The sequence below is a fragment of the Trichosurus vulpecula genome, chromosome 5 (assembly GCF_011100635.1).
Source record: "Trichosurus vulpecula isolate mTriVul1 chromosome 5, mTriVul1.pri, whole genome shotgun sequence".
Classification (NCBI taxonomy): domain Eukaryota; kingdom Metazoa; phylum Chordata; class Mammalia; order Diprotodontia; family Phalangeridae; genus Trichosurus; species Trichosurus vulpecula.
In genome coordinates, this window is record NC_050577.1 from 251037195 (window position 1) to 251063941 (window position 26747).

The window sequence follows — 26747 nt, forward strand, 5'->3', positions numbered from 1 at the left end:
ATCTCACCGTTTGTGACATTTGTTTTCACAAGTGGGCCAGATTCAATCTGGGCGCCTTCGTGGAGGAAAGATTGTGGAAGGTATTGAGGGGTGGTATTGAGTAGTCTGGGATGCCTAGAGGAGGAGTTTAGAGTGGACTTGGGTGAGGTCAGACTCCACGGTGGGAAACAGCTTGAAGGCTACCTGGAGATGAAAGACAAGGAAGGCTAGGGTAACGGAGCTAGGGTATAGATATTTGGATCAGGATCAAGGGTGGGAAGCAGCTGGACCGTAGAGGGCTAGGCTAGGTAGAGATTTGGGCCTAGATAATGAAAGGCTTATGGCCTTAGGGGAAGGCCAGATCTAGTGGGAAGATTCAAGGAGAGTTCAAGGGGGTTCCCAGAGACTGCATCCTCATCACTATGACACAAAATGCAACAAGAACTTAGACCTGTTTCAGCTTTCAAAGGCCAATCCGTTAACCAAACAAGCAGTTATTAAGCCCTTACTGTGCGACAGACACTGTGCCAGGTGCTGGGATACAAACACAAAACCAAAGCTGTTCCTGCCCTCCAGGTGGCGAGGGCCAACGTGCACATATATAAATGCATACAAAACGGATACAAGTTAACCCGGGCAGGAAGAAAGGCACTAGCAATGGGGGATGGGGAAGGGCTTCAAGTAGAAGTTGGTTCTCGACCATCTTGAATGAAATCAGGGATTCCAAGAGACCAAAGTAAGGAGTGCATTGTAGGCATGGGAGTTAGCCCATGAAAATCTGGGAGATGCAATGTCATGTGAAGAATGGCAGGAAAGCTAGTTTGTATAATGAGACAAAAAAGGCAGGATGGAGCCAGGTGGTAAAAAGCAGCAAATACCAACTAGAGGGGTTCATGTTTGATCCCAGAGGTAATAGGGAGTTCACTGACTAGGGAGATCCTATAGTCCGATGAGCACTTTAAGAATACCACTGGCAGTTGTATAGACTGAAGTGGATTGGCCACAGTATATGATCTGTGTTCAGATTTCATCATCCGTCTCCATCTCCTGAAGTGCAGTCTGGGTTCAGGGTCAGACTCAGTGAGCAGAGACACAGGGCTGGACAAAGGGTATGCCCAGCAGAGGGTCCCTGCCCTCAAGGAGCAGGTCTGAGAGCCGGGTAGAACAATGTGGCCAATGAGGACTACGTCCAGTGAGAGCCCCACATGGGTTTAGAGCTGGCAGAGACCTTGGAGACTGGCTAGGCCAACTCCCGTTCTTACAGATGACACTGAAGCCCAAAGAGGGGAAGGGATTTCTTGGAGGCATTATGTAACAGTCAGAATTTGACTCATTTCCTCTGCCTCTGAATACAACACATTTTCCACTACCTCACCCTGCTTCTCAGTGGGTGTGCTTTCTTGCCAGGGGACAGGAAAAATGGGGCTAAAGGAGCTAGAAGGAATGTCATTTTCCAGATGAAGAAACTGAGGCCAAGAGGGTCCACTGGTTTGCCCAACATCACCCAGCTAGTCATCTCAGCCTACCTCCCCCACGATCTCCTCACAGAGGCAGTCCTGGGCTCGTTAAACCATCCTGCCTCATACAGACGTGACGCATGAACATGCATTCTCAGTCTTGTGTATACGATTTTTCATCATGTAGCCCTGCAATGACCTGACCTTAATTCTGTGTTTTGTATGCCTGTCCAGAATGTTGTACAGTGGATTCAGTGTTAGTTTAATGGAATGGAATTTCTACCTTTTCCATTCAGTTGGGGAGGGATGTTAGACTAAGTAACCTCTAACTCATTCTTTTTAATATTTGCTGATTGACTAATTAATCTTCTCCCATTAATCTGCTGTGTGAGCCATTTGCTTCTAGCCAATAAGGCCTTCTTCCTCTTCCTCTTAAATTGCCAGGCTTATTTTCTTTATTTATTTTTAGTTTTCAACAATTACTTCCATAAGATTTTTCAGTTTTAAATTTTCTTCCCCTCCCTCCCCTCCCCCATCCCCAAGACAGCATACAATCTGATATAGGCTCTACGTATACATTCATATGAAACAGATTTTTTACCTTAGTCATATTGTAAAGAATATTTGGAACACATGGGAACAACCATGTGAAAGAAGAAACAAGACAACAACAAAAAAGAGAGCAAACAGCATGCTTCCATCTGCATTCAGACTCTAAAGTTCTTTCTCTGGATGTGAATAGCAGTTTCCATCATGAGTCTTTTGTACTTGTCTTAGATCCTTGCATTGCAGAATAGAACTAAGTCTATCAAAGTTGGTCATCCTAGTTCACTTATACTATCAGCAAATGCCAGGCTTATCACTGCCTCCAAAACTGCTCCCGGATTTAGAATTTCCTTCCCTATTTCATCTACCTATCCAAATCTTCTCTTCCAAGGTCCAGCAAAAGTTGCATCTTCTCCAGGAGTCTGTCTCCAACTGCCTTATCCAGGAGTATGCTGATAAAGATTTCATCTTTCTGGAAAGAAAAGAACATATGTGCAACACATGTAAAACTTTAATCTGCATTAGCATTTTCTCTGTCACTTTCTTAAGCCTTGGCAATTAATAAAACAATAAATTTAGCCCTCATCTGTAGCATTTGCCGTTTCTGAGGTGTAAATACGCTGAAAATTTTGCAACTGGTATCAGCTCACATTTGATCTCCTGTCTTCTGAACTCCTATAGCCTTTCCAGCCTATGTTACTCACTTGGCACTCAATCACATGACTGCTTTGTACTGGTATTTGGCAGTTTCATGTCTATATTTCCTGTCACCCCCATATAAAGAATATTTCATAGGTTATTAGAGCTACAAGGAACCCCCAAGGATCATCTATCTAGCCCAACCCCATCATTTTATTTTTTCTTTTAAACAGTATTTTATTTTTTTCCAATTACATGTCAAGACAATTTTTAACATTCATTTTTATATAAAATTTTGAGTTTCAAATTTTCTTCCTTCCTCCCCTGCCCCCTCCCTAAGTTGATATGCAATTTGATATAGGTTATATATGTGCAATCAAGTAAAATATATTTCCATATTAGTCATGTTGTGAAAGAAGAAACAGAACAAAAGGGGAAAAAAAACCATGAAACAAGCCTAAAGAATGTGAAAAATAGTATGCTTTCATCTGCATTCAGACTCCATCAGTTCTTTCTCTGGATGTGGATGGCATTTTGCATCATGAGTCTTTTGGACTTGTCTTAGATCACTGTATTGCTGAGAAGAACTAAGTCAGTCATAGTTGATCATCATACAATGCTGCTGTTACTGTGTACAATGCTCTGGTTCTGCTCATTTCACTTTGTATCAGTGCATGTAATCTTTTCCAGATTTTTCTGAAATCCACCTGCTCTTCATTTCTTACAGCACAATAGTATTCCATTACTTCATATACCACAGCTTGTTCAGCCATTCCCTGATTGATGGGCATTCCCTCAGTTTCCAATTCTTTGCCACCACAAAATTAGCTGCTATAAATATTTTTGTATACAACGGTCCTTTTCCCTTTTTATGATCTCTTTGGGATGTAGACCTAGTAGTCAACCCCATCATAGTAAAGGTTAGAAAATTCTAAGTACCTGAAGGTCAAAGACTTGCATATCATAGAACTCATACAAAAAAAGGAATCCCTGCTAATAACTAGCATCCCTACTCTAAGACCTCTGAGGAAGAGGAACCCACCACTGCAAGGCAGCCCATGCTACTTTTGAATAGTTCTGGTTCTTTGGAAGTCTACCTGACCTCAAGCCTAAATCTGTCATTTTGAAATGTCCATTCATTGTTCCTGTTTTTATCCTCTGAGGCCAAACAGAACAAATCTAATTTCTCCTCCAAATGCCAACTCTTCAAATATTTGAACAATCATACTCCCCTAAATCATCTTTTTCCTAAGGGCTAAATAGTCCCTTTAGAATAAGCATTTTTTTAAAAAGAAGAGTCTTAAAACATTTTTATTGATAAGACATATATTGTTCTTATTTGACCTTAATTTCCAAATATATTTCATTCCTACCCAGAGAATTGTTGTTTGTCCTTCATTCTTGAAGAGGACCAATAACATCATGAGAATGATGACGTAACTTTCAAGTGAATTGGATTTAAGTGAGGCAGAGCTGTGCAAAGTCATCAGCCTCACTATTTCCACCAGAGTCATTGGTGTCCAGTGGCAAGGCATAAATTGAGATGATTGGCAATGGCCCCACTCAGACAGCAAGAGTTGTAAGAAAGAGTAAAATAAAAATTCAGCAAAACTAACCAACAATGTCTGACAATGTCATCCATCATTCCCCACCACTGCAAAGAAGGGAGGTGGCATATCTTTCATATTGAATCTCTCAGTATACAACACAGTATTACAGATGTGGACTTTGAACCTTCTGACTAATTCTTCCTTTGACGCTTCATCATGGCATGGAGGTAATTGAGTTCTGAAAGATGTGTCTAGTTGCTCCAAACAGGAAGTAAGACAACAGACTCTACGGTCTGTCATTCAAAGACTGGCCTAGATAAATTTAGAGAATCATTGCCAAAGTACCCCTCAAAGGCAGTCTTAACAAGTGGTGGATGGATCAGGGTCTGAATGGTTGGAATACTGACATCAGTGAAATCACAAACCCTTGAAATAATGAAGTATTGTTGAATGAATCAATGAATGAGAAAACAGTACAAGAAGTATATAAAACTCTGACTTAAAATAGGCTGTGTTGTACTCCAAGTTTCTAAAATATGTCTTAGAAGAAAGATGTATAGGACCTAGAAATCACTCCTCAATGTGTTGGGTGGAATTTAGGATTCTTTTTCTCATTGAAACAAATATAAAATTTGGTTGTCCACAAAACCCTGTTTAGCAGTTAACATAAATGAAATTGAAATCCTAGTCCTGAGCCTCAAGCCCTCCTAAACCCTGAATCTCTTTGAGTCTTAAATCTTACTGAGCTCTGGAGAGAGGCAAGACGACTTTTAGCTGTACAGAGGCTGTCGAGGGGTGGAAATGAAAGGAGGTAGGAATTACGGGTCATGGATCTAGAGCTAGAAGGGATCTTAAGATTCGTCCAGTCCAACCCCATTTTCCTGATGAAGAAACTGAGGCTCAGAGACATGAAATGACTTGCCCTAAATCCCACAATTGTGGCAAGAAGCCTCCAGGGCCTGGGAAAGGGGAGTTAGACAGAGACTGTGGATTTGGCGATTCTGGTGATGATCTAGAGGGAGCTGGACAAGGCTGGTAGCAGTGGCAACAACAGGTTGGAATAGCCTGAAGGAAGGGCTCTGGCAACGGGGAAGAAAAGTATCCTTCTGTAGATCCATATCATCTGTGAATATGAGCCATTCCATACCCATCATCCCCCACCCAATAATGTTGTTGTTCAGTCATTTCAGTCATGACCCTCTTGGCCAAGATACTAGAGTGGTTTGTCATTGCCTTCTCCAGCTCATTTTACAGATGAGGAAACTGAGGCAAACAGGATGAAATGACTTGCCCAGAAGCCAGATTTGAACTCAGGAGGATGAGTCCTCCTGACTCTGGGCCTGGCACACTATCCACTGTGCCCTCAGCTGCCCCTCAACTTAATAATAGCTACCATTATCAGGGACTGTGCTAAGAACCTTACAATTGTTATCTCGTTTGATCATTACAACGCCCCTGGGAAGTAGGTATTATTATCCTTACTTTACAAATGAGGAAACTAAGGCAGAAGTTAAATGACTTGCCCAGGGTCACATAGTTAGTAAATGTTTGAGGCCACATATGAACTCAGGTCTTCCTGATTCCAGACCCTTGTGTTTTGTCCACCATAATACCTACCTGTACCTTTTCTCCAAAAGTGTCAGTCATCATATTTTGGGGTTTGCCTACGTAAAACCAAGTGGCAAAATGTATGGTGTAGACAGTAAATGTTATAAGTAGTCATGGGAGAGAAAGGCTTCCTTGTGGCAGGGTAGAGCACAGCAGAGCTTCTTAGAGAAGGTAGAATTCAAGATTGGGCCTTTCAAGATGAATGAGATTGGACAGACATTCCACCAGAGAAAAGAACATGCATACTCTGTCAGATTCTAAGTTCCATGAAAGCAGGAGCCCAGTTATCTTTGAATCCCCTCCAGGGCCTAGCAATAAAAATAACTGCTATCTACCAAGTGCCACAAAGTTTGCAAAGTATTTTATAGACATTATCCAATTTGATTCTCCCAGTAGCCCTGTGAGTCTGCACACAAACTCGGTGTGCAGCTGTGTACTGTGAGGTAACACAGGTATTTACCCACACCGTACAGAAGAAGAAATTGAGACTCACAAGTTACATGACTTGCCCATGGTAACACAGCTCCTAAGTGACAAAGTTGGTATTTTAACCAAGGACCTTTGACTCGAAATCTAGCACCCCTCACTATACCAGCCCTTTTGGTAATTATCTATTAATAGTAGCTGGGTGGTGTGGACCTGGAGTTAGGGAGACCTGAGTTCAAATGCAGCCACGGTCACTCACTATCTGTGTGACTCTGGACAAGTTGCTTAATCTCTATTTGCCTCAGTTTCCTCATGGGGTTAATAATAGGACCTACCTCCTAGGGTTGTCAGGAGGATCAAATGTGATAACTGTAAAGCGCTTAGTACAGTGTCTGGCCTATGGTAAGCACTATATAAGTGTTAGCAATGAATACTGTTAGATCAAGCCCAAGTTCATCCTAGCAGTCACAGCCTTCTTCAATTCAAATAAACTCAACACAAGGAGCATTCATTATGCTTCTCTTTGGCACTGATGGGTCTATTTACCTTCTCCAGTTGTAATCTCACATTACCCTCCAAAACACATTCTCCTGCTCCATCTAACTACCCCCAGCACTGCCCCTTGACTACATCACACTCACAATTCTCCCCGAACTGGTTTGTCCCCTTTCCAGTCTTTCCCTGTTGTGATATTGGTTTCCCCTTTCCCCGAACTCCTTTGTCATTATTTAACTAAGTAGAAAATGCAGAGACTCACACCTGGACCCATAAACAGACATCTCTCCTCTCTCTGCTAAGGTCTGACTCCCCCAGGGGCTTATAGGATCCCCCAAATTATTGCAAGGAAAAAGGGCTTGGCGTTGCTAGAAGAGTAGATTCCCTTCCCAGAACCTGGAGTCAACCCAACAGCCACTGTTAGTGAAGGGCGGGGGCCCACTTTCCCAGGACCCTGACCAAATGACACATTCTTGGTTCTGGAACTCACTTGATCCAAGAATTCTTCATCGCTTCTCTATGGCCACTTCTCTGCTGTCAACTCTCAGCTTGGCTCAGGTCACATGACTTCCCTGTAGCCCATTTGGGCGGAGGGGACCCTATGAATTCCTCAATTATTCTGGCTAACACTTACTTCTATCCCCTTCCTGATTCATGGTAGCACTTGGCACATTTCAGCCTTTGCATATGTTGTATTCTAATAACTCATGCTTATCTGGTGTTTTTATTGTTCTTTGTTTCCTGTGTGCTTTTTGTATCTCCAAGGTTATATAGAAAGAATTTCAAATTTCTATGCTGATCATTTCCTGCCCCCTTAGAAGTCAGTACCCCAAGCAAAGCTCTGGCAATCCTGCCCTAGTTATGAATGTGCTAGAACTCAACCTAGGACTCTGACTTCTGTTCTAGTACTCTCCATTATACCACATTCTAAAATATGGGGCTGCTAGGTGGAGCAGTGGATAGTGTGCAAGGTCTGAAGTCAGGAAGGCCTGAGTTCAAATCCAGCCTCAGACACTTACTAGCTGTGTGACTCTGGGCAAGTCACTTAACCCTGTTTGCCTCAGTTTCCTCATCTGTAAAATGAGCTGGAGGAAACAGCAAACTATTCCAGTAACTCTTCCAAGAAAACCCCAAATGGCGCCATGAAGAGCTGGACACACCTCAACAACAATACGAGTCCATTTCTCAGTTGTCAGCTGCTGTAGGGCAGGAATGAGGTCACACTTTTTTGGACACTTCACTGTGGTGGCTTACAAACGACACATCACTAAACATGTGCTGATAATTTACTCCACAGAGTAAAGCCATCTCATTCTTCCTTATTCTTCAGCTCAACAAACATTTGTCTACTAAATGCCCTCACATGAACTAGACTGTTCCAATGCTGCCTCTTTTAGCTTCTTCCTTTCAAGCCTGATGCACACTCCTCTTACCTGCCTTGCCCCTAGGACTTGAGGATGATCAGGCATTGCCATGTGCTACTTCACCTCAAGGACCCCTTGGCTTTGCTAGTTAGCCTGCCCCTTTACAACAAGGACCACAGGACCTTTCCATACACCCTGAAGCTGAAATCTCTTATATCTCTTATAATCTCCCCAGCTAGAATGTGAGTTCTTTAAGAGCAGGGACGCTCACCTGTTAATTTGTATTCCAAGCTGTTGTAGGAGCAATATCTAAGGCCCTACCCTACACAGGTAAGGCTAGTTTTTCCTTCAAAGGAAATTAGTTTGGGCCTTTAGTCCCCTACGCCAATTAAATCTTAAAGCTGGTTTTAATACCTTCGAAGGAAAAATCAGATTTGCCTTAGTGGGGCAGTGATTTACCCAGCAGCTTAAGTCAACCCATCAACCCATAGGAGTCAGGAACTCCTCTCTCTAACCAGCAGACCAGCATGGGCAGCATAGAGGTGAGGAAACTGTGCTATTGTCGCTGAATATCTTCTCCCTGCTACGGCTAAGCAAACTTCCTTTTATTAAATGTTACATCATTTCTGAATGTCTCTTCTCATCCTAGTCCTAAACCCCCTGTAGCAGACTGGTCTGAGTCAGGTCCAGTCTAAAGCATCAGCACTAGTGCTTGGCACACAGGATAGATAAGGGGCTAGATCTGTGGTTTCATGAGGCTAAATACGTCTGAGATGGGGAAATTCCCTTTAACGGGGAAACTCTTTCAAAGCAGCTTGTCATCTTCTATGTAACTTGCGGACTTGAGAGAGCTACAGAGAGCCCTAGAGGTCATCCAGTCTCACTCTACCTCTGTTCATCCCTTGCCAACCCCCTCTCCCCTAGTTATTCCCACAGTCCATTTCCTCTGCTCCTACTTACGTGCTGATGCATAGCTCCGGAGGAAGTTACAACTCTGTCCATAGGTTCCACTACAATTTTAAGCTATTAACCCACCACCAGTGTCTCATGTAAGTAGGATATCCTTCTACCACTTCCTAATGGATTCCCTCTCACTCCACACAGTTTTTTCAACCTTCTGTCTTCAAGTCTCCCACACCCCCACCTCCTTCCTGGACTCTCACCTGAAGACCTCACTTCCTTGTACTTTGTGGAAAAAATTGAGGCAATCGCTGTGAGACCCTTTGACCCTACCTCTCACTCTAGCCTCCTTTCCGACAGTTTCTGATTAAGGGGTTCTTTCTCTCTGACTTCCTACATATGTTCCTGAGCACCCCCCTCCTGCCTTCTCCAGCAGATTGTTCCTTCAACCACTCTCTTGCTCCAATATTCAGTCTCTTCCTATTTGCTGATTTCTTCTCTACTGTCTTCAAACATGTCTGAAAAACCTCCACTAGTCCCCACTATCCCTCTCCTCCCCTTCTCAGCCAAACTCCCAGAAAGAATGGCCCATACTCATTGCTTCCATTTCTGATCTTCTCTTCAACCTTTTGCAATGTGGCGCCTAGCCCCATTATTCAACTGAAAATACTTTTTCCAAGGTTACCAGTGGCTCTGTTAATTGTCTTTTTTTTTTTTTCAGTCCCCATCTCTACTGATGTTTCACTGTTTCATTTGACAGTTTATTACCCTTTCCCCTTGGTGGGGGGGAGAGGAGAGAGGGGGAGGTGGGGGGAGAGAGAGAGAGAGAGAAAGAGAGAGAGAGAGAGAGAGAGAGAGAGAGAGAGAGAGAGAGAGAGAGAGAGAGAATCTCCTTTGCTGGCCCATTGCCTGCATTTTACCCTTGGGTGTTCCCCAAGGTTGTGGGCTCTCTTCTACGTACTCTCAGTTACCTGGGATGGTGGATTTATTGTCTCTGTACAGAGTATAGTGATGACTTTGTTTAGCTGGATTTCTTAGCAAGCTTTCTGAAAACTGGTTGCACCCTTCACTGATTCTAATCAACCATTATCTTTCCTCACAAGATTTATAAGTGAGTTTATATGCACTGGTTTAGTGTTCCCTCTGGCTCTTATCTCTCTCTGGGAAGCTAAATGTTCCCCAACTAAAGGTGCTAAAATTTTTAGATCCGTTTGGTTTCCTTGTTATGGTACTTGATTTATATTGGTTGAACTTGTGTATAAAATTATTTGTCAGTACTGCCATTTTTGCTATAAGCTATTCTAAAAATCAATTACTTGTTTTAACAGTTCAGGACTGAGTGATTATTTCAATATCTGGACGTATCTTTTTCTCATAATCTTTTAGCTTTTTGCTAATGCTGGGTCTGGAATCAGGAAAACTCATCTCCCCAAGTTCAAATCTGATCCTAGGACATTTACTAGCTGTGTGACCTTGGGCAAGTCACTTCACCTTGTTTGCCTTAGTTCCTCATCTGTAAAATAAGCTAGAAAAGCAAATGGCAAACCACTCCAATATCTTTGCCAAGAAAAGCCCAAATGTGTTGTTATAATGGAAGGAAGAGGGGGAAGGTGAAAGGGAATGAGGAAACTTTACTCTTGTTGGATTTGACTTAAGGAGAAAATAACACACACACTCAATTGGGTATCTTACCCTACAGGAAAGTGGAGGGGGGAAGGGGATGAGGGGGGTGGATGATAGAAGGGAGGGCAGATTGGGGGAAGCGGTAGTTAAAAACATTTTTTTAAAGGGACAGGGTCAAAGGAGAAAATTGAATAAATGGGGGATGGGATAGGATGAAGGGAAATATAGTTAGTCTTTCACAACAAGACTATTATGGAAGTGTTTTGCATAATGATACACGTATAACCTATATTGAATTGCTTTCCTTATCAAAGAGAGTGGGTGGGGAGGAAAGGGAGAGAACTTGGAACTCAAAAGTTCTAAAAATAAATGTAAACAATTGTTTTTACATGCAACTGGGAAATAAAATATACAGGCAATGGGGTATAGAAATCTATCTTGTTCTACAAGAAAGCAAGGGGAAAGGGGATGGGGGGGGAGGAGTGAGGTGATAGAAGGGAAGGCAGACTGGGGAAAGAGACAATCAGAATACATGCCATCTTGGGGTGAGGGGGAGGGTAGAGATGGGGAGAAAGTTAGTAACTCAAAATCTTGTGAAAATGAATGTTGAAAACTAAAAATAAATTTTTTAAAAAAAGCCCAAATGAGACCATGAAGAGTCAACCACGAATGAAATGACTGAACAACAAATTCTGAACTTTACTTTAACAAACCAATGGCTTTCACTATACCCACCAACCTGATTCATAGATGACTCTCATATCAATAATCAATCTTTTCCTATCTGCTAAAATAGAATTTTGGGGAGTGAAGTGGGGATGTTAGTGTTAATTTCTCAAATAAGTATGACATAAAACTATGAGACTTCTATGCAGTCTGTAAGTTTTTGGCCTCATTCCTTCTTTCTGACCCTCGCTTTGCAAAATATTTCTCCTCACCTATTCCCACTGAATGTGAGGCTGAAGTCACCAAGTATCAAAGTGTACGTTGGCTTTGTGAAGGGAATTATGATTTTCATATTAGTCAATATGATGTGTAATGAATATACTAATAACTTGGAATTCTCAAGAATTGCCTTTTCTAGCTTGTGAGTCAGAATTAACAATGCAGCTTGAAATGATCAAACCCTTGGCAATGTTTTCACTCACTGCACTCTTGTGCCTGTGTGTACCTTAAGTGAAGAGAATCAAAGACTGTGGAACTCTTCCCATCCCAGAACTCTGGTCCTGTGACCCACCAAGTGATGACTCCCGAAGACTTGAGCAGTGTTGCTCCCACAGGACTCCAGAGCTGTTGTATTGTCTTCTACTTGTGGAACTGTCATGGGAAACCACTCAAGCCCTGGGAAACAATTGTTTGTAATCCACCTTCCCCCTTCCCTTCCCCATTGTGATTTATGTATATAATGTCTTCTCTTCAGCAAGGTGGAATTCTGATCAGGAGAATTCTCGATTTGCAAATCTGCTCCTCATAATGAAACTAATTAATTAAATGGCTGATTACTGGCACTTTGTCTCTGGCCTACTGTTTCATCATTTTCAAGTCAGAAACTGGCTCAGTAAAATCCTGTTAACAGCTTCTTTGGAGAGTTTTATCAAATTCTTCATAAGATTTCTCCAATTCTTTAACCAATATTGATGGATAAACTACAATTCCTTTCACAGTGACCTATTTGAAAATGCTTGCAATATGAAAAAACCAAACATCCTTTGAAATATTTACTGCCTTTGAGGATCTGATAAAAATCAACCCTTGTCAATGCCTCCGTTTGACTCTCCAAGAAATACGAAGCCATCCTTCTGTTTAGCCACAGCTTCCTTTCTTTTGGTTTTATTTACAATGAAAAAATCATGACTGATATCATTTAGCTCCTCCAGTAGGATACTGGTAATTGCTGACACGTAGAGAACAAACATCTGAGCTTGCAGGCTGTCTAACTATGGGCTTTTTAGTATTTGCTGTTTCCATTTCTTACAGTCCCACACTGTCACTGAAGAAGTAGAAAGGCTGGTAAACAGGAGCGAGCACCATTTTGCATGTTGTGTTTCATGGGTTGCCATGGCCAAATGTTATGTTTGTTTTTTTACCAAGTGACCTATTAGTGACCAGCCTTTTGAGAGCTTGACTAGGCTGGTCCTTGAAAGTAGCCTCAGTCTGTTGGCAGGGCAATACTTGAACCCCTTCTATCATAGTAGAGCTTACTCTCCTGGAAAAGCTTTCCAGCTTTAGGTCTGATCCCAAAACGTATTTAGGATAAGAAAATTAAAGTACTGCTTGAGAAAAGTTATCCCATATCCACTTTATTTTACAAAAACTGTCCTAAGCATTTACAACGAGGGGGAAAACATGACAGTTTTTAGTGATGTGCTTTTCCAGTCCCTTTGAACTTCAAAATGTGAACATTTTTATAGCTATAAAATAGTAGGAGAGAGAGGGAGAACCAATTAACATGAAGCTCATGTCTTCAATAAACAACAAAGAACAAGTCCTTCAAATTTACTTTCACTGTTTGTTGTTCAGTCGTTTCTGACTCTTTGCAACCCCATTTTGAGTTTCTCTTGGTAGATACTGGAGTAGTTTGTCATTTCCTTCTCTAGCTCATTTTACAGAGGCAAACAGGGTTAAAGTGACTTGCCCAGGGTCACACAGCTAGTAAGTGTCTGAGGTCAAAACTGAACTCAGGAAGATGAGCCTTCCTGACTCCAGGCCTGGCACTCTATCCACTGTGCTCCTAGCTGTCCTGATTTTCACTGGATGAATCTGAAGAAAAAATGTTAAACTAAGATACAACATTATTAACAAACATTATTCAAGAAATACTTTTCTATAATAACTTGCAAAGGACTCCTGTCATAATTTTTATTAAAAGTACAAAAAAAATCCAAATGTTAAATTTTACATCTTTTTCTAAAAATAACAACGACAAGAACAAAAAACCACAGATGTGCATATTTAGTGAAATCTGCATCATGGCGCCATTAGGAAATTAATGGAATTATACAAAATACAAAATTACGATTGACTCTCATATCCCAATGGATCAAGTCCCTGATCCAAAAGCATTAATGATGATTCCCTCAGCTTCTGTAACAACTTCCTTAGTTCTTCCTTAGAAAATACCTGATGAGAAACAGATATAAATTAGAGAATTAGTCTTAAAAAAATAGCCCACTCCAAATCACAAACTCGAAAGTTAACTAATGAATCTGACTGGCATATATTTTCTGAATTTAAACTTTAAAATAAAAAAAAGCTGGGGCAGCTAGGTGGCACAGTGAGTAGAGCACTGGCCCTGGAGTCAGGAGGACCTGAGTTCAAATCAGACCTCAGACACTTGACACTTTACTAGCTATGTGACCTTGGGCAAGTCACTTAGCCCCAACTGCCCTGCCCCCCCCCCCAAAAGCTATTTTGGAGTTTCTATTTTACAGAATTCAAGCTAGTTCTTTCTATAAACATCTAACCAGAGCACCGCTTTAACAGAGAGTCTAAATTTGGGTAAAGCATCCTCAGTTTCAAAGCTAGAACAATATTTTGTTAAAATCTACAAGTTCATTATGAAACAGAAAATTGTTTTTAAAGGAACTTGTTTTTAACAATCACAAAATAATATGACATTTTATATAAGATCCAGACAAAATGGAAAAATATTCAATGACCTTGTTCAGTTTCCCTTTGGTGTTTTTTTTCCGACTCACCGTGTAAAGCTTGTGGCGCTGTGAAGAAACCATATCAGCAAGCTGTAGGCACTCCTGGTACTGGCCTGTACTGTGCAAAATTGTGTGAAGCAGGAAGCACAACATTGGCAGGCAAAGCCTCCTCAGCAAAACCATCTGATGGGCTCTTTCATGGTCTTCTTCAGCATCCTCCACCCACAAAATGAAAGCAGGGATCAACTTAAAGACGGGGAACTACTGGGGAGGAGAAGGGCTCAGTGTGCTCCATTAGTGAAATGGAGATGTCCCACTGGGATGGGCAGGGCTCAGCTCGGGGCCCTGCCTCTGCTATCCTGGGTGAGCTCAGGAAACCACTTAAGTCTTTAGACAGCTCCATTTCTTCCTCTGTAAAATGAGTCAGGTCTGATTTCCAAATTTTTTTCCAATAGTTCCCAATAATTGAACCACCTCTCAAATTTAAAGAGGCTTCTGGGAATGAGACTAGGAAGGCTTCAAACCTGGTTATCTTTGATACTTCCTCTTTGACCCCACTCTCCAAGCAGTTGCCAGGTCCTGCAATTCCCTAAGTTCTATCCCATCTCCCCATTCTCACTTCTCCCATCCTAGTCTAGATCATTATAAACTGGTTTCAGTCCCTTCCTCCTCTGCTTTACCCTACACACTGCTGTTACTATTCCTAAAGTACTCCTTTGATCATATCACCGCTTGGCTCAGAAAACATAGCTTGCTACTCCTTTTGAAAATGAATACAAATTCTTCAGCTCAACTCTTCATAGTCCATACTCTGGTCTGAAAATTAAGACCCTTCGCAATCTGATTCTGTCCTTTCTAGCCTTGTCTCCTCTGACCTTCTCTGCACAGAGCCTGTACCTGGGCTGCACTGGACCACCTGCTGCTCCTCCACCTTGTCAATCGTCTGTCCTCTCCTGACCTCCCCATCTTCCACCTTACTTTACTCCCACCCCCCTGTTCTGGTGTGGCTCAAATGTTATCTCTTGATAAGGAAACCTACCTTGAGCCTCTCTGTAGTGTGTGTGGGGAGAGAGGACACTGTAAATGGGGAGGAATCTTGTAGCTGCTGTTGGATGTGGCTGCTGGACAGGCTGGTTTTGTTTAAATGTGTTGAATACTAGGATGGGTTCAGTGGTCAGGGCAGTGAAGAGGAAAGTGAGGGAAGATATCACCAGAGAATTAAAAAAAAAGTCCTTCTTTTCCATTAGCAAAGTACCGTGTATTCACTATAATCTCTATGAGGTGAGAGACTGTGTCACCTTTGTACCCCTCCCAGCACAAAGTAGGAGGCACTTGAGGCCTATTTCTTGGACAGGGTTCAGCTCTTACGCACTCATAGGAAAAGTCTTCTAGGTTGTTGCCTCCATTTCTTTGCCTGCCTCTTTCAATGTAGATTCCCATTCCCATCACTCTACTGAAACTCCTCTCCTCACCATCACCAATGAGCTCTGAATGGCTCAATCCAGTGGGTTTTTTTCAGTCTTTCTCTTCCCTTGACTTTTTGGTAGCTTCTGACACTGCTGCCCACTCCTTCCTCCTGTCCAATTCTTGTGTCTCTCTCCATTTTTGTGAGCTTATTCCTGGTTCTCCTACCTGTCTGACTCTTCTTTCTCAGGCGTCTCTGCTGGATTTTCAACCAAGTCCTACCCATTAAGCATGGGTGTCCCTCAAAGTCCCATTGTGGGCTCCCCTCCTCTCTAGACACTGTCAGTGGTCTCAGCCAACCACAGGCAGATGACTCAAACTGTTCTCTCCAGTCAGCATCTCCAACTGCCCGTGAGCCTAATTATTCCAGCTGGACATCCTTCTGGAACCTCAGATTCACCATACCCAAGGTGAAACTCAGCACCTTCCCCCCAAATCTGATCCTTCCTTCCAACTTCCCTACTGCTGTGATAGCATTAGCTTCCATCTGAGCAGCCAGGCTAAAAACTTTGGAATCAGCTTTCACCACTTCCTCTCCCTTGCATTCAGACAACTGGCGAGTCCTATTGACTTTACCTCTACAACACTCTTGGCAGGCATGCCCTTTTCTTTACTCATAGAGCCATGAGCCTGGTTCGGGTCTTTTTCTTGACAACTGTGATAACTGGTTTCCTTTTGTCTGGTTCAGTCTTTACAGAGCTTTTAAAAATAAATTTCTCACTCTATATATGTCATGCTCAAAAATCTTCGGTAGGTCTTACTAGCTTATAAGATAAAGCATAAATTACTTGTACTTGGCATTTAAGATTCCTGAAAATCTGACTTTAACCTACTTTCCCAGCCTTATTTCCTATTATTTTCCACACACTCTACACTGCCAGCTCTTAGCTGAACTCAACCTGCTACCTCTGCCTATCTCTATTTGTGCTGGGTATGCTCTGGGCCTGGAGTACACACCTCCTTTCTTCTCTGTTTATCAAACTTGTTTAGGCCTCAGCTTGGGGGCCACCTCTTCCACAAAGGCTTCTCTTATAGCTGAAAAGGTTCTCTCCTTCCTGTAGTACTGTTAGAATCTCTCCTTTACCTCACTACATTTTCTTTTTCTTATTTGTGTGTATTTTATCACCCCAATAAAATTTAAGCTCCATGGAATATGAAAGGACGCTGCATATAGTAGGTGCTTGGTAAATGTTGGCTGGACTGAACTGAGTTCCCCCTTGGATGACCAAAGCTCTTTGGAAAAGCCTGTTTCTGTATGCACTGCATTAATGCTTAGGTCTAGATGCTGGACAGAAGTCATCTTTTGTTTAGTTCCCCAAATAAGCACACAAAATACGTCTTAAAGTACAGTTTATAGTCCACAGAACCTTGGAGATGGAGGGAGCTCAGAGGCCATCTACTTGAACTCCCTGAAGCATGAGGTCCTCTAACACCAGCAGCAAGGAATCACTTGGCCTCTCCTTGAGCTTCTCCTCTGGTGCTCACTACCTCAGGAAAAGTTACCTGTCCTACCTTGGGAGAGCTTTAATTAGGGAACCCCTCTTTACACTAAGTAAAAAAACCTGCCTCTCTGTTAACTGATACTCACAGGTGCTTTTTTATAGGATTATAAAATTTTAGAGTTGGAAGGGATGTTAAGAGATTGCTTTACAGATTAAAGAAATGAGACCCAGAGAGGGGAAATGTATTGTGTGCACAAAGATCCCTCCTGGCTGAGAACACAGATCAAACTCTTCAGATAATACTATGATGGACTCAAAGAAACTCAGCCGTGGAAGGCTCTGCACATGAGGCTCCTAGTCCAACCTCTCCCTCAGGGCAGGACGCCTGCCTCCCAGCTCACTGACAGGGTCATCTGGCCTCTGCTTGGACACGTTTAGGGATAGGGTGCTAACAATGTATATGAGGGCAGCTATTCCATGTGCCAGTTTTTCCTCACACTGAGCCCAAAATCTGCCCTTCTGTAAACCTCCCATTTTTTCCCGTACGGTTAAGAACTCTAACCCTATCAGTTAACTGGCTCATATTTTCAGTTTAAGGTCACAGAATGGGATTTACTGATTTGAGAATAATCAGGCTATGGAAGATCTTCCTGCCAAGAGACAGAAATGTTTGTAGTCTTGCTTATGAACAATCTACACAACTTACCTCTCTGACGTCTACCATCCACCCTCCATCAACAAACAGTAAGACATTGTACATTTTCTCTTTTACTTCGGCAGTCAGGGCATCCAAGTGACCCTTCCATATGCCATAGTCCATCTGCAGAAGAAACATGGCATGTGCTTAAAATCAAGGCATGAAATATTCCTGGAGTACAGAGCAAGGTGTGGTTTGGGAGACAACAATTCTAAAAAGCATATAACCCAACCATTGACTGTGAAAAGTCAATACCAACAACTAGAAGATTAAATAAATTCTTCAAATTCTAACTTTGTTAAAGAATACTACCAGCTGAAGAGTTTTTCCTCTTCTGCAATTAAAAAGAATCTCAATAATTAAATTGGGAAAAAAGTTAAACAGATGGCAGGACAATTGATAAAAAGATCAGAGTATTTTTATTAACCTGTTTCAATGGGCGCATACCTGTCAAAAATATAACCTTTTAAAAAAAAGTATGTAATTAAATTTAATCAGAAAATTCTACTTCATAAAAAGAAAAAAACACAAGCCCACACCCGCATTTAACTTACTTCATATTTCTTTTCTTTGTGCTCATGAGCTACTTTCTCTGTGAAGGAAGCTTGAGGTATCAAAATAGGTTTAAGTGGAGCTGAATTCATATGCTTGAACCACTCATTAAAGGTTTCATGAGCTTCCTAAAAATCAAGAAAAGGCTTTCAGAAACTTTTATTGTCATTGGTTTTGAGGGTTAGCAATTTTGGCATATTCTTGCAGGGCCCAAGTCAAAAAATGGCTCAGTATTTGTAATTACTAAGGAATTGCTTTGACAAATGTGTTGGCAATAATTATCATCAAAATATTTAGGTAGTGTTTTCTGGATGCTATCATTTTTCTAGACACACCAAATACTGAAAACCTGAAATGTATTGCTACTCAATTTATCTGGCCAAAAACACAAACATTAAGCTAAGAAATTAGAAGCTAAGAAAATCATGCAGCCTTCTTAACACTCTAAGCTCCTTTTTAACCCAAATATGGGACTTAGTTTCTATTTCAGAGAAATGAACCTTAAGTAAAGACTAGAATGATTACACCCTTCTTGTTTATCATTCGGTCCTTTGTATCTTTCATACATTCATTACATTCTATGCTGTATGAATTATTTGTGTGTGTCATATCCTCCAACTAGATTATAACTCCATGAGAATAAGGACTGTGTTTCATCTAATCTTTCAGTCTCCCAGAAAATGGAGCACAGTGCTCTGCACACAGTAATCAGTTAATAAATGTTTTCTGAGTCGTAATGGATACCAAGTTCTGGTTTTTCACCACACCATCTAAGATGGAATCATGTTGATTAGGTCATGGTCATGGGGTCAATCCCTAGGTGGGCTGGATCCATGGCCAGAGGCTGCACCCCTAATTCTAGTTACAGAAACACTGGGTTGGTCACAAGGGAAAATGGGCAAGAAAACATGACTCTACCATCACTACCACCACTCCTGGAAAATTTCTGAGGGTGAGTCAGTAGTGTCACGCCTAGGAAGGACAGGACATTTGTGGGTTTTTTCCTTCAAATTCTCACCAAATAAGCTCTAATGCATAAATGTTCTCTGATAGCATTGTCATCTTCGGCCGGAAGTGGACTTTCCATCCCTTGTTCTTCCCACTGATTGTAAATTTCTGCTATTGAATCCTGGGGAATTTTTACAAACACTTCTTTGGCAGCTTCATGTTTCTTAGATGCTATACATAGAACAAAAGTACAGAGCATTTCAATATTTATCCGGTCTTTTCAGTACAAAAGTTTACTAATAAGTTAAGGCTGCAAGAATCAGTTCATTAGCAGGTAACATTTTTTTTTTCCTGATGGGGAAAAAATGAAATCTGCTTTTGTTTTAGGACCCAGAAAATGTATATTAAAGTCCTGGTGAACTCTTAAAGTTTTGTTTTCAAACATGACTGTCACTTCCCAATGGTTCTCTTGCCCCCATTCAACACATCTTTGTAATGAATAAGTAGTCAAACAAAAAAAACACAGTTGTCATGTTTGAAAACGAATGTCTTGCTCTTTAACTACAGTCTACTACCTGACCAGCTGACATCACCACTGATGACTTGTTTTTCTTAAGAGACGAAGTATAAAATCCAGTCAAGTCATTAAGTGCAGTTAACATTAAACACTGAGCAACAATGTGGCTAGTGGCCTGCATAGAAAATCCTAAGCTTTAAAAGCAATTATAAGTCAGTTACTGATGGAAACAATCAGCTAAATAGTGTTTTCAAAAGCAGTTCATGAAAGTCTAATAATTTTCAGACTGCACTCAATATAAAATTATAATAAATTACTAAGGAAACATTTCCAGAGCTCTTGGTTTAGATGGTGGCTTAGTATATAAAGAGATACGCTTAGTTTTCTTTTTAGTTCAGGGAACATTATCTTGAAAAGAAGCTTAGAGATAGATGATCCATCAGTCTGAAGTACAAAAAACAACAAAACCTTAAAAGAGAATATACTGTACCCAAGAACTTTCTCATGATAGCATTGCCTTGCTTTAGTGCCTCAGCCCTTTGTGCAGGATCAAATACCAACCAGTCAATCACATCAATCTTTAAGCGGTCCTCCTTAAAAAGAAAGACAAAGGCAGTGATTCAGCCTAAAGTTCAAGTTCTTCCAAAAAGGTAATGCATTCCATGTTTTGGGTCATATACTCAAAGTATATGTTAAAAGTCTGGAAATTAGCCTCAGGTTGTATTTATTTCATATCTTCAATAACTGCCTCTCCCCTCCCTGCCAAGCTGGCCAGGTTCCTGTCTTCCTTCTAGATTCAACAGCTCTCTATTAAACTAGAAATCTGGGAACACAGATTCTTTTTAGAGTTCTGCCATCTGATATCTATGTGGCCCCTCCTTTCTAAGTCAGTTTGGTGGTAATACCATGGCTTTGTTAGTTGTTTTCTAAATATGAGAATGATGCTTCCTAGTTTCATTATAAAATAAAGGACAATTATAAAGAACAAGAATTCATTATTTTTTAGTGATTGTAACGACCTGAGTAAGAAGGATCACCAGTATTTAAGAATCAATTCATCAGGACAATGCTATACATCTTTTAAGACAAGCTTTGGCACGTCTGCTATTTCATGGCCAAGGGTGGTAGACGACCAAAACTGTATTTGTTTAGCCAACAGCTATTTGTAAATTACTTTTTCCACTGGGATGGCCTACTAGCACTACTGTTCAACATGTGCAAAACAGCTCATCACCTTCCTCCCAAGCCTCCTCCTCCCCGCAACTTCCCCACTCAGGTGCCCAGGTTCAAAATCTTGGAATCATCTTTGATTGTTCACTATCTCTTCGATCAATTCCTGTTGAACCTACCTCTACAAACTGCATATATAGATCCCTTTCTCTCCACTCACACAGCAAACTACTCTAGCCCAGGTTCTCATTACTTTGTGGAACTTCGGTGGTTTCTCTAGTCTATCCTCCATACAGCTGTCAAAGCAAATTTCCCAACAGAGATGGTCAAACCTCTCTGCTCAAAAATCAAACTTGAGCGGAGCTTCAAAGGAAACCAGGGGATTTTAAGAGGTGAAGGGCATTCATTCTGGGCATGGGGGTAACTGGCACAAAAGCAGACATAGGAGGAGTGTCACGTGTCAGGAACAGCAAGGTCGCTTTGGCTGGATTGACAAGTGGATGAAGGGGAGCAATATATGAGAATGGAAAGGTTGGTTTTAGCCAGGATGTGAAATGCCAACTAAAGTTTAGATTTGGGACCAACTTCAGGGGCTTTTAGCTGCCTAGAGAAGAAAGTATAAATTCCATAGGTTAGCATTCAAGGTCCTTGGCAATTGGTCCAACTACCTTTCTAGCCTTATTTTTATTATTCCCCAAACACTGTCTATTCCAGACTATCACCTATTAGTTGAACTCAGTCTGCCATATAAAAGATTCTGGCTAATTCACTGAAACTAGGGCCATAAAGTAGTATCACAGAGGACTTATGTGCCAAAAAAGTTCTGACATATGGGTCACACAAGTTACTGCAAGGTTTCTGCAAATCCATATGTGCACCAAGTATTGTCCTCTGTTTTTTATATAGCTGAATAACAAAATGTACAGTGTGAATGTTTTTTTCAAATGTTGTTACTGATATCAATAATAAAAATCATTTATAAGTGCTACAGAATTCATATTACCTTTTGGTTATATTATGTATTTCTTCAATCAATAGATACTAGAATTAGAATGTTAATCACATTCGAGAAAAGGCCTGAAAATTCATTAAAGTTTTCAATATTAAAAAAGGGGCTCACATATTTGAAAAGGTTGGGGAAAACGGTCTGTGTAGTATTTCCCTGGTTTTTATACCTATAGTTACCTCTGTAGTGACAGTATCTAGGGAAGGTGCCATATCATGATGACTAAAGTCGCCAGTATCTTTCTTTCGAATGTTCTCAACTACGGTTTTTGTTATTGTTGCAACATCCAGACCTAGAGAATGAAAAAAAAAATGCTTATGGTCAACTCAGGATCAGAGGAAGATTTTATGGAATTTACATATTGCCATCTTGAATAAGATGAAAACAAATCCCCACCAGCACCAATCACTGGCAGGCCCCAGGAGCACCTGTCACAGCACTACTTAGCAACTCACTGGTTCAGAGGTGATGAAAGTAAATGGCAGACTCTAACAATGTCTTAAAACAGACACCTGCAGAACAGATAAAAGTTTCTCTCAAAAGGAACACTTTGTAAATTTTGTCACTAGTGAGACAGATGTTACGATGAAGCAGGGCACTAAATTACCTACTGGTTACTTCTGAGAAAAATGGGCAACCTTCCTCACCTGCTTCTTTAGCCAGCTCCAAACAGTGATGACGCTGCTCAAATTCTGTAACACCTTCCAAAAATGCTGCATATTGAGCAACAGCTAGATCTTGAGGCAAATGGCAAGTATAAAATGCTATGAGGCTGATATGTTTCTCGCTTATTAACAGCTGCAAAATAGAAAAATGCTCAACATATACCATAGAAATAAACAGAGTAAACCAAACAGACAACAAAATGCTAAATAGTCACTGGGCTCTGAACTTTAAAATGTATTTAATTGATAATTAAATGATCTCCCCTGGCCCGTGGATTACTTTGGTGACTTTTTCTACCTAAAATATAAGCTAAATATTACTTTTAATTTGATTTTCATCGAATCAAGTTTCAAATGTGAGATTCTTGCCATTTACCTGAATGTAGACCTTTAAAACTTCCACAGACACTTCTTCCTTTATGAGGAAAAATAAACATACATATTCAGTGATAAACACACAGAACAGTTCATATATCCCAGTAATATAATAGAAATTCTATTAGGAAACAAGGATCCTGAGATTCTTACACGGATGCTAACATATAAATTAAAGCAAATATGAAATACAATTTAAGTACCATACATTAGCTATTTAAGTCATTGGGTTTTACTAATCTAATCATTGTAATGAATTCAAATTTACTCGGGTCAAGATTAGGACTTGGGAGCTTACTCTCTCTTCTGGCTAAAGGTCATTCAACTCCACAGGTGTCATAAGAATGACTCTGCAAAAATGTGCAGGTACCCTTTGTAAACCTGTCATTACTGACAGCTAAATCTCAAAGCATGTCCTCCTGATGCCCTACTGCAAGCACCATGATAACTGTTTCTCTCCCCTTGCCTCCAAGCACTCCTGAGGGCAGATGCCAGAGCCTTCCGACTTCACTGAAATGACCCGGGCCATTTGTCGGGTGCGAGCTCCCTCAAGTCCCCTTGTCCATTTCTCTGAACTTCCCAAAATCACTCTCCCCACTTGGTTCACAAAAGCCAGACTCAGGTCTAATCCCTCAACTTGTCTCCTTTACCCACTCCCTCTCATTTCCTACAGAACCGCACTGATCATGCATCTCTCGTTCCAATGACTTTTTGCTACCTAACTACAAATAAGCTCAGGCCTCCCCAATTTTAAAAAAAGTTTTCAACACTTCAACTCTATTCGGCAATCGTCAGATATTTGGCATTCCTGCCACTCGTTGGCCAGCTTCCTGCCTGAACTTCCTGATTACCCACTCTTTCCTCTTCCCCCACTGCAAAACAATTTTACCCTAGTCCTTGTTCCTTAAAGGCCAATGACATTCTAGCTGCTAAACCAGGGCTCAGCCTCCTTGAACCATGTTCAGCATTTGATACCGCTGACCGCTCCTTTTCACTCGGTAACTCCATTTCACTTCAAGACATTACTACACTTTCTTGGTGCTCATTCTAAATGTCTAAAGCATTTCTCTGGCTCCTCATTTTCCTCCTGATCCTGCAACATAGACATTCCCTAAAATTGCTCTTGGCCCTCTTCTTTTATTTATCACCATCTGGTTCTGTAGCTTAATTGACCGCCTGCAAGATACGTCACATCTGAATCTCTACATTCAGTCCAGAACACTTTTCTGACCTCCAGTCTCTGAGCTTCAACCACACAACAGACATCTCGGCCTGCATGTCCCACTGGCTCCTCACACTCAACATGTTCAAACACCCAATTTACCAAGTGTGGTAGAAAGAGCACTGAACCTGGGCACTAGTCATGGGACCTGAATTTGATACCTAGCTCTGCCACTTACCAGTGAGCAAATGACTGGGCCACTCTGGGCCTCAGTTTCCTCATCTGTAGAATGGAAGGATTAGCATGACCTTTAAAGGTGACCTTTAAGGTCCAGATACAGATCTAAAATCCTTCACCCTCCTAAAAGTACTTCTTTGTAATTATTTCTGTCAGCGGCCCCACCCTTCCTTGTTTCATGTCTGACTTTCCTCCAAACCTCACCTGGCAAAGCCTACCTTTGCCGGCTCTCCAGCACTCATCCCTTCTCTATTTCCACCTTTGTATAGGGTCCCCCTACCATAAACCTAGAGCGCTGCAGTCATCTTTGGCTAGGTCTTCCCACCCTAATCTGTCCTCACGTCATAGCTGCCAAGGTGTCCTACTCACAGACATGGTCCTGTGACTCCTCTGCTCAGTCACCAATAGCTTCTGCCTGAGTTCAGTTCACACTCCTCGGCCTGGCAGGTACAGGCCTTGTTGACTGGGGACCCTCCCACCTTTTCCAGCCTCTTCTCCTGTTACTTTTCCCACTCTTGTTAAACAGGGTTGTCTACTCTCTGATCATGCCTTCTATTCTCCCAGTTCTGTGCCCTTGCTTAGGCTGGTCCTTATGCCTGAAATGTCATCTCTCTCTTCCACACTTTGACTAGCAAATTCTTACCCATATTTTAGATGCCCCCTCAAATGAGGCTTCTTTCCTGGAACTTCATGTAAAGCACTGCCCATCACTATTATTAGCTTCCCCCCTGACACAGACGCACAGAGCTGTTTTTTTTTAACTTCTGTAAAGCAGCTTATTATGCAATATTCCATATTTTATCTATGCCTGTGTCTAATCTCCTAGCACAAAAAGCTCCATGAAGGCAGGGACTGTTTCTTAGTTAACTTTGTACCTCCTCTAGTGCCCAGCACACTGCTCTATACTCAGTAAACACAATACATATTTGTTGAATGAATATGAAAGACAGACTAGCCATTTTTATTTACTTTGGTCTGTATTCCCAGAGTGCGAAAAAACAAAATGAGATGGGTCATGAAGCGGAGAAGGTGTCCTGGTAGAATGCTCCTTCCTCTGGAAAGCCATTTATTAAATTCATCCATCAAACCTATAACAAATTAACCAAATATTCAACATTAGTGATAAAACCAAGAGAAAAGACATAGTCACCACAAGAAATATTTGGTGCTGTCTCTCTTCTGATTGCTTCAATAATTTGCTGGTACAATTAATACCTTGTTAATCTTCTGAAATCTTGCTACACATATGTCTTAACTCTGTAAACTCGAATTCCACATAGCTGTATATTTTTCTGTAGCCTTTGGGATACAGAAGTGTTGACGAACAGAACATAAGTGTTGAAGAATCAAACACTGGGAACCAACTGGGTTGATTTTACAAAGTTTAAATAATTTGTTGAGAGTCATCCATACATTTTTCCACTCACTCTTAATAAAGAACATTATGAAAAACACAATGAGAAAATCACTCAAACAAAATAAAACTTAAAAAAGCTTACCATCAATGTCACCCAAGATAAGGAATTTTTGAATTATATGGTAGTGTTCTTGATTCTCTTCTAAAACTCTCTGAAAAATAATTCACATTTTCCATAAACCATTCACTCATCTTGAATGTCTAGTCAGCAGTGTTATATTCATTGACTTCTGAAAGAACTTAGAAAGCTGAATGCCAAGGTTCATCAGATGACTTAAAAAATGAAAATCAGAGAAGTATTAAACTTGCAACACACAAAGTTCATAAATTCAGTTAAAAAAAAAAAACAACAACACATCAGGGCAGCTAGATGGCACAGTGAGCAGAGCACCGGCCCTGGAGTCAGGAGGACCTGAGTTCAAATCAGGCCTCAGACACTTGACACACTTACTAGCTATGTGACCTCGGGCAAGTCACTTAACCCCAATTGCCCTGCCTTCCCCTCTCCAAAAACAAAACAAAACAAAAAAACCACACAACGGACCCACCACAAATCTTAAAAATAGATTTCTAGAACTGCCATTTGAATTAAACTATATAGCTTTCTCTGTGGCAACTAGATGGTGGTACAGCGGACAGAATGCTAACTTGAGAGTCAGAAAGATCAGAGTTCAAATTGTGTCTCAGACTCTCAATGGATGACCCTGGGCAAATTACCTAACTTTTCAGCCTCAGTTTCCTGTAAAACAGGAAATCAAATGAAACTGTATTTATTTTTTTTTTAATTTTTTATTTTTGCAGCAGGGAAGGCAGGGCAATTGGGGTTAAGTGACTTGCCCGAGGTCACAAAGCTAGTAA

At 41.1% G+C, this 26747-nt stretch overlaps 1 protein-coding gene across 3 annotated transcripts in view; it reads right to left on the reverse strand.

The window, feature by feature from the left end:
* Positions 1 to 12861: 12861 nt before the first annotated feature.
* NUP107 (nucleoporin 107) overlaps positions 12862 to 26747 on the reverse strand; it is a 56248-nt gene continuing 42362 nt past the window's right edge. The window contains exons 18-28 of one of the 3 annotated variants that reach the window (XM_036761128.1): positions 25972 to 26041; positions 25442 to 25560; positions 23075 to 23113; positions 22681 to 22831; positions 22213 to 22325; positions 20348 to 20450; positions 19411 to 19571; positions 18395 to 18520; positions 17850 to 17963; positions 14286 to 14453; positions 12862 to 13707 (exon numbers count right to left, since the gene is read on the reverse strand). In XM_036761128.1, the coding sequence (XP_036617023.1) occupies positions 13600 to 13707; positions 14286 to 14453; positions 17850 to 17963; positions 18395 to 18520; positions 19411 to 19571; positions 20348 to 20450; positions 22213 to 22325; positions 22681 to 22831; positions 23075 to 23113; positions 25442 to 25560; positions 25972 to 26041 (1272 nt within the window). In that variant the 3' untranslated portion in view covers positions 12862 to 13599. Of the gene's footprint in view, positions 13708 to 14285; positions 14499 to 17849; positions 17964 to 18394; positions 18521 to 19410; positions 19572 to 20347; positions 20451 to 22212; positions 22326 to 22680; positions 22832 to 23074; positions 23114 to 25441; positions 25561 to 25971; positions 26042 to 26747 lie in introns of all 3 variants that reach the window. The other 2 variants (XM_036761127.1, XM_036761126.1) reach the window with 2 other exon arrangements.